A 13929-nucleotide genomic window follows, 5' to 3' on the forward strand; every position below is an offset into this window, starting at 1 on the left:
GTATAATGAATTTGCTGGCAGGGTTTGTTCATTTCATGGAAATTTCTATCTATCCCATTCTTTCTCTCAAAGTGGCTGAAGAAAGTCAGGTAATAACTATCATTTACTATTTGTATTCCTTTCTGTTGTTGGCCATTAGCAGATTTACCTGAAGGTTACCTGTACCCTATCATAAACAGCATTTTCAGTTCATTTTGGTTTGAATTTCTCAGTTTGTATCCAGGCTTAAAAGTGTTGTCTCTCTCTGCAAGTGAATATGTTGAATGAGAAAAAAAGAAAACAAGACAATGAAAATGATATTGGATGTCTTAAAAAAACTGGACAAAGATGAAAGTATTAATAAAATTGTCATTTGCCAAAGATTTAAATGTTGAATGCAAATATTGTGAATAACCCATTCCTTCTTAGTAAAACTCTACATTTCAATAACTTATCGGCCCCATCAGCAGCCGAGCAGTAACTGAACACTGGTAGTTCAGTTTGGGATTAGAATACCAGTAAAAAGGCTGCCTGCATTGGTGTTTTTGTGGTTTTCTCCATGTGTAGCATGTATATGAGTCAGTTCCCAAGTCCTCCATGAAGGCATCCCTCCCCTTGGACAGATAGCCCTGAAGTGCTTTGTCACAATCATATACACCAAAAGATTAATAACTTATCACCTTCTCAGTTTATATTAGATAGAGTTTGTTGGGCTTTTCTATGCTAAGTAAAAAATTAAATAGTGTTAACTTGCTCTATAACTTTAAAGCACAATTAAAATTTGAAAAATCTTCTCTACATTTTAATAAATTGCATCTTGTTGAATTTTAGTAATCACAAAATGTGTTTTTCTGTTTTATTTTCCTTCAACTCTTAAGAGGAGTGTAATGTTATATTTCACCATTTGTATATTCAGTAGTTTGTTTGACCACCAGGCAGCTGAGGGGATAAGATTATTAAACATTACTTATTTATCTAGAGTTCATTCCTAAAACCTGAAAGGTTGTTGGTAGGCAGTTTTTCACAATTTTAATATTTTTTTTAGTTCACCACCGACTTTTGAACAAAATAGAAAGTGATTTTTTTTCCTTGCCATGTATTTGGACAGGACTGGTGTAATAATGTGTATGTGTTTAATTATTCTTATTTACACATATGCACACAGTCCCCAGATGGTGCTGTCATCTTCTCTCCACATATGTTTGGCATCACTTTCACAGGCTTGGTGGTGTATTTAATTATGGCAAAGAACAGTAGGGCTATGTGCCTAAGGGGAGGGAGGACTTTCTAAGGGAAACTGGCTCGTATACATGTTACACATGGGAAAAACCATGAAAACGCCCATGCAGCCAGCCTGTTCGTGGAATTCGAACCTCGGACCGAACTACCAGAGTTCAGCGACTTGAACGCTCGGCCGCTGGTGGGCCCTTTCACAGGCTTGCTAGGTGCGTAACGGTAAAGTACCAGAAAGTGTTCAAGAATAACTTAGTGTTGCAGGTGATAAAATATCTGTGGAATGACATTTTTCACATGTACTGTATAAATTGTCAAACTTCCTTTGCACAATTACAGCATATATATTAACACTGTGTCTTGTACTTCCTTTATACGACTGTGTTACATACATATTTGTTGACGTTATTACATCCAGTTAATATTATGCCAGGTATTGCCTTGGCAACAGAAGATTTTAACTGTTGGATTTTTAATTTAAATGTTGTGTTTGTCTTATAATAAGAGTTAAGCATTACTAATTTTAATAAATACATATGCTTCTGTTTTAATATAATATTTAGTGAAACATATTAACTTACATTAAGGAAAGTAAATTATGGTACAGTTCCTGTCAAATTTTTAGCTGCTCAGAAAATAAATCAGCATAGAAATCTTGATACTGTCAGTAGCAATGGAATTCTTGAGACTGTCAGTAGGGTAAAGCCTAGATAGAAATGTAACCAAAAATTTGGATGGGTTTAAGCAGTTATCTGCATGAACCCTTCCAGTAATGCCATTCCCCTTCTCCCCCTCCCAAAGTGAGGAATTAAAGTTGCAGTTCAATTGAATTTGGTTGAAGATGCTGTAGAATTTTTAATAACTTTGACTGAACAGACACTAGTAGAAAAAACTATGGCAAAGTTTTAATTGCATATGAATGGTACAAAATACTTAAATGTTATAAGCTTTGGACCCACAAGATTTCAAAAATGCATTACTATCCAAATTTCAGAAACTTTTGCCCAGATTAAGTAATAAAATTCTCCTTAGTGTACTTAATTCTAAAGCTGGATTATCTTCAAATTGAACTGGTCATTAAAGAGAAAAAAAAGTGATTTATGTATGTTTAGAACACTATTTAGCAGCTGCAAATTTTTTGACCGCAAAGTAGGATTATCATACGCACCTGATACATTTCTATATCAAAATTAAGAAACTTTTGGGAATATTCTAGGGGTTTTAGTTTATTTTGATGACTTCATTATTAATGGAAAATTACGAGTAAAGCATAACAAGATTTTAACTTGAGTAATTAAAAATGCTAAAGAGGTGAATGTAAAATTGAATATAAAGTAGCCAATCTCATTTCTTTCTTGAAGCTCAAATGAAGTTTGAAAGGAAAAAAAAAAAAAAGATTAAATCCTATGTTTGCTATTTCAAAATTCCATTATTTTATTTAGTGTTCAGTAGCTGAAGTGCTAACTGACACAAAGCTTTTGCATCTATAATAAATAAAAATGTATCAACTGCAATGTCGTGATTACAATGCATGAAAATAAAATTATGAAAGTATCAGTTAAATTTTTAGTATCTTACTGACAAATATATAGTATATATATATTGCAGATTTATTATTATAATTTATTTCTGAACCCATTACAGAAGTGACAGAAATGATATGCAGTCTAAGTGAGTAGTATTTACTTTACATATCAGTGCAAATAAGAAATGAGTTTGAAAAAGCAACACTAAATGATGATACATGTGTTATTAAGTTTGGGTTTAGAGATGGCCTTCAAATTAGAAAAATGTATCAGTTTAAGCACAGAAATATTTTAAATTTTAAAATATACATACTCAGAGAATAAATATTAGAGTGATAGTACCAATAAATTTTGCACAAAAAAGTTGATTCATAGAGTTTACGTAAGAATGGAGAAAATTAAAGCCAAAGTAGACAAGTGTTTTTTACTTGGAGTGGGACAAGTGTTTTTTACTTTTAGTGGGGATCAATAGAGCTATTAAAACTATTGTTGCTAGATGTAAAGTTTGTAAGAGAATTAGATCTGAAAATGTGAAAAAACAGTTACTCTTCTGTTATCGGGACCGGATTCAGAAATGTATGTATATGTGTAATGTGTATATATATGGATGTGTACATACACATTTGCATACATATGAACATATATGCATGGAAACATTCATTCATACGTACATTGGAAACATTCATTCATACATAAATACATTTCTGAATCTGGTCCTGGTAACAGAAGGGTACCAAAAAATTTTTATAAATCATATTTAAGTAACATATTATTCAGATATTTATGAACGTTAAGATAAAAATTACATAGTAATTAGATGCTACTTCTCAGAATGGCTAGCTCTAATGAAAATTCTGAGGAAATAATGTCAAAATTTCAGAGAATGTGTTAAGTATTTTATCAATTTTATCAAATTAGAATGTATTAAGTATTTAATAAAATATTTCGTAGAACACCTTTACTCTGTACTTGAATGGAGCAAATCTAGAAACATCAGCAAACCTATTTAGCAAAATGAGAGAAACTGTCAAAATTTTCACAAGGTTCACTTATGATAGAGACCTTCCTTTTCATCTTCCATACATCTGGATTCCTATTCTTAGTATTGCAGTAACTCCTTGCAAAACAGCTATAAAAAGAGGCGAACTTTATGAATCCATTCACTTCCCTTCTTTTTTAGCTGTTTAGCATAGGATTGCCGTACTATAGAGAATTGTCATTCAGATGTATAAAAAGATGTCTATTCTGATATGATCTTACTATGCTTTTTAGAGTTTTTGTAAATGTAAGGGCACTTTTATGATTCGAGTAATGTATTAACAACAGTTACTTAGAAGGAAATATAATCAGAGTTGTATTTCTGTAAAATTCGAGCTTCAACCCTGTTCTCTTCAATATCTTTATAAATGACATGTAAAAACTTCTTGACCCCAAAATTTTAAAGAACATTGAAGTTGCTTTAGTGTTGACAAATTCCGTTGATCACAAACATGCTTTCACTTACTAGAAGCTGTTTTTGATATGGTTCAGCACTAATGCCGAGTTTGAAGGATTAAAATTTATCTTCCAAAATGCAACACAGTTTTGTTAAAGACTCATAAAAATACTATTGAAAACCTTATTATCGATAATGAAATCATCCACACTAACAGTATTCTGAAATATATAGTTTTCGTGTAATTGTTTATGGCAAAGCATTCGAGGGCTCTCTGCCTAAGGGAAGAGATGCCTTATTGGAGGACTTTTTAAGGTAGGCTCTTCAACCAGTGGCCCACTGAAGGCATTTTAATGGCCCCACATTTCAATTTGAAGAAAAATTGCAGAATTAAAAAAAATTTTGATTTCAAGAAAAATTGCCTTGTCACCTTTTTGTTGTAAAAAATATTCATTTTTTGTATTATTGAAATTTAAAACATTTTATCGACATGTCTGATATTATTTGAGATAAAATTTTCTAAAAATGACGAGTTTTTTTAAAATTTCACTTTATCTTATGTTAATTAGTAATCTACCAGTTACTAGATTATAGATTAGATAATTATCACTTTATCTTATGTTAAAAATTAAAAATTTGACTACACATAAAATCTCAGTTCCATAAAAAGGGTAGATTCTTATTTCTGTTGTAAAAGTGGTTAATTTCATCTGGTTTAAAGGACTTAAACACAGGCAACACTTTCAACAGTTCTTGAGTAACATGGAAGCTGAATGTGGTGACGTTGTGTATAACGCGGAAGTACGCTGGACAGGATGCTTTGGTGCCTGTTTTCTCTGAAGAGTGAAGTTCAACAATTCATGGAATTTAAAGAGAAATCTATTCACGAGTTCAGTGACGATAAATGGTAGAGAGACTTTGCATTTCTTGTCGATATTACAGGTCATCTCAATAATTTGAACTACCACTTATTAGGAAAAGATCTACTTGTTCATAATTTTTATTACTTTGTGAAAGCTTTTGAGACAAAATTAATCCTGTGGGAAAGTCAATTGCTAAATAAGAATTCCACTCACTTTACAAAATTGATGGTTTGAAGAACTCTCCAACATGGAATTCAAATAATTATGTGCAATGAATTTTAAAATTGAAAGAGGAATTCAAAAGCTGATTTTCCAATTTCTGTGAAAATGAAATTTTCACGAGAATGTCGCCATTTTCAGTAGACGTTGGAAGTTGTTCCACCTGAACTTCAATTACAATTTATAGATTTACAGTATGACTCTGCAGTAAAATGCAAGTTTCTTGAAATTTCTACATTAATTGATTTCTATTTGAAGTACGTAACCGAAGACAAGTATCCAGGAATTCATAAAAATGCACTCTTCATGTTTTCGAACTTTAGCAGTACCTACATATGTGAACAACTTTTTAGTAAATTGAAAATCATAAATTCAAAAACAAGAACACTGCTGACATATAGACATTTGGAGGAAACTTTATGAAATGCAACAACACAAATTAAACCGGATATTTAAGCTTTAATCAAGTAAAAACAATGTCAAATTTCACAGTGAAATTAAAGTAACTACCATCTCCCTCCAGTAATGTAAATTTTTATTATTGTAAATGCATTTTGTAACATCGTTCTGTACAATCATCTTTATACTGTTTTTTTCATAGTTAAAAATTTTGCAAAAGATTTTAATTCGACTTCCATTTGACTTTTTGGAACCAATATATATACAAATGTGTAACTCTTTGCTTAGAATCAATTATAGTCTTGCAAAACAAACCTCCCTTTTTCATATAAATTTTCTGACTACACTATTTTTGACAGACGTGTGGCCCGCAGATCTTTGCAAATTTATTGATGTGGCCCTCGGGCAAGAAAGGTTAAAGACCCCTATTTTAAGGGAAACTGGCTCTCATACATGTTACACATGGGAAAAATCACAAAAATACGTATGCAGCCAGCCCGTTTGCCGGGATTCGAACCCTGGGCTGAACTAGTAATTTTCAGCGACTTTACCGCTTGGGTGCTGGTGGACATTTGAAATATCTGAGTATTATGCTAGAGAGAAAGATTACTTTCAGTTCTTTAGTGAATGAAACCATATGAAAAATGAATGTAGCATTTATAAATGTATAATATGTTATGAGAAAGAATTCAAAGCTTTCCTTTGAAAATAAAAGAAAACTTTTATTTACAATGATTAGGGCAGTTCTGACATATGTCATTCCTACTTAGTCGACTATATCACCTGCTCAAAGGGAAAAGATGTGTTTCACAAAGTAAAAGTTTAGACGGGTTCTTAACGTACTGTAGTTTTTCAGCAACACTCAGATCCATGAAGATTTAATGATTGATTCAATAGACAGCTACATTTCAATAATTATTCATAAATTCTTAAAAGAGTGAAAATTCTGTCTGTGAAAGTATAAAAGATTTAGCTAATTATGATCTGCCAGTTGTCCAGAAAAGACATAATGTCCAGAAAAGACTTTATGTGAAAGATCATATGATCTTTCACAACTCTAATTAATAAGTGACCATTTTTAGCAGCATTTCTACAAATTTGGTGCTGCCTTTCAAATCTTTCTCACTATTTAGATTTAAGACTGTGAAGAAAGTTATCCAGCATCAATTCATATTTTCACTTTGGCAGAACCATGCACATTATCTATTTGTTTTCTAGTGTTTGAAAATTGTATTTAAAATTAAGACCAGCTAACAGCTCCCAGGGACAAGGGACTTATCTATATGTAATCAATTTAAGTTGAATCTATTCATTCAAATTCCAATTGGGGAAACAAACTAGCTGAATGCATAAGCTCTGACCTTGTTTTAATGTAATTTTGTGTCTGAATGAAAAAAGGCTGTTTTATTTTTAACTGTGTGTATAATTTGTTTCTTCAGTATGAAATTATTTTTCAAAATATTTCTAAACCACTTTTACTGATAAAGCTAAGAATTTAAGATTTAATTTTAATCTTTATTGATTATTTGTCTTAATGGAAGAATTAATTTTAAACAGAATGCAGTGATAAATTAATCTGCAATCAATTTCTTGAAGGGGAGCAGAGAAGAAAAAATTCCTTTCTAAAGCTTATCTGCTCCTAATGTTGCATTAGAAGATAGAACCCTCATTGAGCATTGCACAGTTGAATAATTGATACTTTCTGCATGATTTTAAGGAAGAAAAAACTTTCTGTAATAGTATATTATGATATATCTCTTTTATAGTTGCAAGTATTTAAACAAACGGTTTTATGCACTGGCTAAAGATGAAAACCATTGGAGGGAATTATGCAAGCTGTATTGGCTAGAAACTTCGTAAGTATTATCTATCTTCGATACAGCTCTTAAAATTATTTTTTATATCAGATGTGTTTTCATGTTAAAACTTAATATCACTAAATATTTCATTTAATATGAAGAAATTAAATAAGTGGTAAAAAATGAAGTAAGTAGAATTTATTATTCCTAATAAAAAATGTATAATTTTTGTTGTATTTACAAATTCATCTTTTATTCCTTACTGCAACAATATTTCATTAATTACACAAAATACATTTGCTTAAAAATTTAATCCTTGAATTTTCATTTTTTTTACTTTTGTTAAAAGAATTATTTGTCTTTATTGCCTGTTTAGAAATTATATGCATCTCAGTTTTCAACTGTAGTATCAATAACTTATTCCTGTATTAATTTTGTGAATGCTTTTTGTAGTTAAGTTGAAATTTTTAATTTATTAGTGCAAAACGTGTTAGCCCAGAAGGGCTATTAATTTCGCTTTTGCATTTTGTGGCGTTTCACTATAAACAGCGAATCACTTTTTAAATTGTTGCAACCAAATATTAGAGCCCTGTGTTATATTTAAAGAAATTAAATAATGAAGAATCTGCATAAATGTATGTATATTTCTCACATTGTGATAAAACAATGGTACCTGTAAATGGTACCATTGTTTTATCCAAATGAAAATGAAAATCAAATGTTACCAAAATGAAATTAGTAGTCCTTCTGGACAAATTGCTCTTTTGGACTAAATATATTTAAAGTCAATCTCTTATTCAATTTGGGATAAAGAACATGAAAAATATATGCATATAATATTGAATGAACTAAAATTCTACTAAATTTATATTAGGAGATAATATAATCAACATTTCTTTAGTAAATAAATTATTATTATATATATAAGATAAAAAATATGAAACTGTGAATTATACGTTATATTAAATCTGCAACATTAATTTATATAATAATAAATTCAGAAAAAATTGCAGAAAAAATAATTCTGCAACTTATTAAACCCTTCCAGTTTCGAATTTGAATAAGTTGCAGAATTATTTTTTCGGCGGAAATCTTTTGGCTATTGCTTTTAGCACTGATTAAAAACCGTATCCGCCATAACCATGTACACGTCGACTTATCCCAGAATTGCACAAAAATGGCATTGCGCACACTCTTGACTTTATCCATGTACACTGCTATTTTCTCATAAATTACAAAAATTTGCATGAAAATGCAGGAAAATTTTGTGAATCTCCACATGCTCTTTTTACAAAACTACGTATAACACGTAGGGTTGTTGTAAGTAGGGTCTAAAGCCGTAAGTAGGGTTCAACTTATTCAAATTCAAAACCGGAAGGGTTTAATTGCTATTTTATATTTTAAAACAAAATAATATAAAAAACTGTATTAAAATTATCTGTAATTAATAAATGTACATTTTCTTTCTATTCATACTTTTTTACTCAAAGTTACAAATAGTGCCAACCTGGTTGCGATAATACGTAAGTACCGTTAAATGTAAAAAACCATTGTCTCATAATTCCAAATTGTTTGGGTTAAATCCAGTAATGGATGAAAAAGGTTGTTTAAGAATTGGATGTAGATTAGTAAAATCATCATTAGATGTCGATGAAATTCAGCCTATAATATTACCAAATAATTATTTTTCTCATTTAATTATTTTAAACTGTCATGAAAAGGCACTTCATAGTGTTGTAAATGAAACTTTAGTGCAAGTAAGAGGGAAATTTTGGATTTTAAAAGCCAGACTCTTTGTAAAATCTGTGTTACATGATTGTAGATTTTGTTACAAATATAATGTTAAAGCTGGATACGAGATATCGGCTCCTCTTCTTGCTGACCGAGTGTAGAAAGCTCAACCATTTGAGGTAAGTGGCATAGATTTCACTGGCCCTTTGTATTTAAAAGATGGTACAAAAGTGTATATCTCATTGTTTACCTGTGCAGTGACTCAAGGAGTCCATTTAGAATTGTTATCAAATTTAAGTACAGAGTGTTTCATTCAAGCCTTGCATAGATTTTTCGCACATAGAGGTATTTGTATTTATTCTGATAATGCTAAGACCTTTAAAACTGCTGATCGTGAATTAAAATATTTGTATAAATTGTGTAAAGATGAAAAGGTTTTTAATTTCCTTGGGAAAAATGGATTTGAATGGAAATTTTTTGTAGAAGGTGCTCCTTGGTGGGGTGGATTTTGGGAATGTTTGGTAAGATCTGTAAAAACTTGTTTAAAATGTAGCTTAGATAAAGCTTCTTTATATTATGAAGAACTGTGTACTGTTTTAGTTGAAGTTGAAACCTTCACCTGAATCTAAACTAGAATCTACAAGATCTCAGTTAATTAAAAGATGCAAGCATAGGCAATTATTATTAGAGCATTTTTGAAAAAGGTTTTATAAGGAATATTTCTTAGTATTAAGATCAGTCATGTTTTCATAAACTCCAAAAAATTCTCCCGTGTTTAAAATGGAATGATGTTGTACTTGTACAAGAAGATAATGTGAAATGCTGTAATTGGAAGTTAGGTAGGATTAAGGAATTATTTCACAGAAGAGATGGTAGAATTAGATTTTGCAAGATTCAGTTGGATAAGGGTGTTGTTAGAAAACCAATTGAAAGACCTTATAATATTGAAGTTCAGTAAAAATGATGCATCCATTTACGGATGCATGGGGGGGTTAAGTTTATGACTACGTATTCTTAGATTGCCAATAGATGGCGGTAGTGTTTGTAAAAAGAAACTGTGATGTCATAATTATGTACATTTATCAGTTCGTCTTTGGTGTTTGTCAATAAACGTTGTGTGGAATAACGCTCTCTGTTTATTACTTTACATTCAATCCAATCTGATTATTGGAGACTTGCATATATTTTGTTGAATCGATATACAGATGGATTCGACATGGAACAATTAAGTTTTAAAAATTTTGTTAAAAGATTTGCTTAGTTTTTTTCTTTTCTGGTCCTTTTCCAGAGTTTTTAATATTGGACGCTGGATAACTTTTGTCTAATGCTCTTACTCATTTCTAAATAGAAGAGAAGCTATTAAATACAAAATATATATATCCAATTGTGATATGATGTCAGTTGTTGGAGCATGACAGCACCAGAGTTTTAGAATTACAGTTCTTTCGTTCATTTTTATTAATATAAATTATTTAAAAAATTATTTAATGTATTTTCCTAAATTTTAAGTTGTTTGTTATGTTTTTATTTGGAAATCAATCCATTTTCATCAGGCCATTTGCCAAAAAACAAAACATTGAATTCAAAATTGATATCACCAAAATATTAAAAACATGTAAAAATTACAACACTAAAATTCAAGTCTTTACAATACTGATAAATTAAGACATAAAAGTAAGTACATTAAGTTTTAATAAATACTCGCTTGTAATACTTTATTTGCTGTCTTTCAATATTAGTTTTGAAATCAAGAACTCTTCCTTGCGAATATAACTTTATGTACTCATTTTGACATAAAAACAAAGTCAGAGTTGCAATGTCTCATTATCATTAAAAGACATCTCCAACTGAAATATTGCCCTTCCACTCTTTGCCTTTGGGGAGACTTGGACTGGACTTTTCTCACTACTTGTCCGATGACATTAGTGTCTACTATGTACTACTCACAACTAGGGGCTGTATAAATTCCCTTTTGTGTTCTCTGAACAACAAAATATATTGAAATATTAGCTCAGAAAAATTTCTTTATACTACCTAGCCTATTCTCTAAAAATTAACAAAGGCAACCCTCTAAAAGTAAAACCTTCAAAGGATCAGTAGTTATTATTGCAATCTCAGTTGAAAGAAGGGTGAAAATCTTTCAAAACTTTACCTCTTTTTGGAAAAGGCTTAGGTTTGTCCAAAAGTAAGCTCCAAAGGCTTTTGGACAAAAAATTTCCAATTCCTTTTCCATGGTGACCACCTAAAAGTAAAGGCTTTAAAATATCATTAGTTATCATTTCAATCCCAGCAGAAAGGGCTCTCAAAGGTTCTTTGGAAAAGTTTTTTTTTACCTTTTGTCCAAAAGTAAGCTCCAATTGGCTTTTGAACAAAAAAAGGCCTTTTCCAACTGTTTTTTTTTTTGGGGGGGGGAATCATTGGATAATGTATTTGTTCTTGCACAAGTAAATTCCACTTTGCAGGTTTGTATACATACTTTGCAGGATTTGGCACCCTTAAATTTGGCTGCCTTTGTGTAAAACATTTGCTATGTACCCACCAGGAATGGCCTTGTGAAAATTAAATTATGAAAGGGGGTAACTTTCCAACAGGAAAAATACGAAAATCAAAGTTGAAACAAGCACAATTTAATAATAATAATTAATCCAATCATAACTGATTTTGATCTCAGTATTTCCTGTTGGAAAGTAGCCCTCTTTTTATGATTTAATTTTGATTTAATTACTATCTCTTGATTATTCAGTTACTTTTTCAGCATATGGCACAACATTAATAACATACAACATATTAATTTGAAATTTCTGAGCTTTTATTTATATATTAATTATAAATATGTATTATGTGCTTTTCTTAGTAAAATAACCTCTCAGAGGGTCACTCTATATGAGTATTCTATGTGGCAATCCCGAGGTACTCTAGCTATCCAAGGTATCACCCTCTTGGTGAGATGGGGCTCATGAACTCAGAGCCATAGTGATCATTCTTCTTTTACTTTTCAATTCTCTTCATCTGTTCATTTTCCATTTTTTCCTTCCTTGTTGTTTTCCTTTTTCAGAGGTTGGGACTCAAAATTTCCATCGCTTTGTTTCTAGTTTCTTGTGGGAAAAAAACTGTGTATGCATTTGTTGGGTGTTATCACACATGAGTTTGGGAAGGAGGGTTCTGATTATTGAGGAACGAGGTACTGTCCCCAATACACTGCTTTGGCCTCTTCCATTTTAGTGAAACTTCCTCTTCATCATTAGGCTTTGAGAATTTGTTCAAAAGCCTTCAGGACATCTTGTGGTCAGAGCCTATGTGTTGATTATTATGAACCATCACTTCAGTTAGGACGCTAACATTATCCTAACCAGATCAAAAAAGAGATGTTACACTTGTGCTTTACAAAAGGAAACTGCAATAAAATAAATTTAAAAAACATGTAAAATTTTTTGTGGGTGCGTTTCATACTTAAATTTAGTAACAATTATTACATAACATACATTTTCTCAAAATATTAAAATATTAATTTAATAAAAATACAATTGTTTAGAAGGGAGCAGAAAATGGCTCACTTATGTGATGGGACACTACGTACTATGCAACAAAAATCGTTTGAAGTAAGCAATAAAAATATCTTTTGGGGTATTTATTTTTACTTAAAAGCAATTGCCAATAATTTATAAAATCGTCTGCAGTATTTCTCTCCAGTTTGTTTTGGAATTTTTGTGTTTTTTAGCTCTGTGCAGCTATGAATGCTAAACGAAAAGAAACTTTGCCTTGAATTCGAAAATTAGTTATTAATTTGCATATTGAACGTGGAAAATCTATAAGAGAAACTACTGAAACAGTTACTTCAGTCATTCAACAGTTTTCAATATCATTAAACGATATAAAAAGAATCATATGATTCGGGATAAAAGAAGACCTGGCTGACCATCAAAGCTATCCAATGGAATAAAGCGAATTATCGTTCGAAATATTTAAAAAAAATCCAAGAATAAGTGCTCTTAAAGTTGCTGCTGATTTACAAGCATTATATGGAGTAATTGTTAATTCTGAGACTATTAGAAGAGTAATTCGATCTACTGGATATCACGGTAGAGCAGCCAGGAAAAAATTCTTCGTAAGTGAAAAGAATAGAAAACTCAGACTGGCTTTCGCAAAATCCAACATAAATAAGAATTCTGATTACTGGAATGAAGTTATATTTGCTGATGAGATTAAATTTAATATATTTGGTTCTGACGGTAGAATCTTGGGGTGGAGAAAACCCAGGGAAGAATTTCGCAAACAGAATTTGGTGCCAACAGTAAAACATGGTGGAGGAGGAGTTATGGTATGGGGGTGTATGTCGTTCGCTGGAGTTGGTAATCTTGTTTTTATTGACAGTATAATGGATCAGTATAAGTATATTGACATTTTAAATCAAAATTTGAAATCTTCAGCACGATAATTGAACCTTCATAACGATTTTAAATTCTACCAGGACAATGACCCCAAGAACAGTGCTTTGAACATTAGACTCTGGCTGCTGTATAACTGTCCTGAAATAATAAAAACACCCCCACAATCTCCACAATTAAATCCCATAGAGAATATTTGGCAAGAATTGGAATCAAGAATTCGCAAACACACCATTTCTTCAAAACAACAATTAAAATCGGTGCTTCAAGAAGAATGGGTTAAAATCACTCCAGAAATCACAAAAAAATTAGTCGAATCCATCCCAAGAAGATTAAATCAAGTTTTAAAAGTAAAAGGAA

The 13929-nt window shown here is 31.0% G+C and overlaps 1 protein-coding gene across 4 annotated transcripts in view; it reads left to right on the plus strand.

Annotated features, from left to right (window-relative positions):
• Window positions 1-13929, plus strand: part of LOC118187686 (F-box only protein 3-like) — a 47087-nt gene that overhangs the window by 708 nt on the left and 32450 nt on the right. For 2 of the 4 annotated variants that reach the window (XM_035357956.2, XM_035357957.2), the window contains exon 2: window positions 7421-7510. The exons of 1 other annotated variant lie outside the window; for it this stretch is intronic. In XM_035357956.2, coding sequence (XP_035213847.1) covers window positions 7421-7510 — 90 coding nt within the window. Of the gene's footprint in view, window positions 1-7414; window positions 7511-13929 lie in introns of those variants that run through there. One more of the 4 variants, XM_035357959.2, reaches the window with a different exon arrangement.

Source organism: Stegodyphus dumicola, chromosome 1, assembly GCF_044657685.1.
Source record: "Stegodyphus dumicola isolate Sdum_Otavi_A_Nest chromosome 1, ASM4465768v1".
NCBI lineage: Eukaryota > Metazoa > Arthropoda > Arachnida > Araneae > Eresidae > Stegodyphus > Stegodyphus dumicola.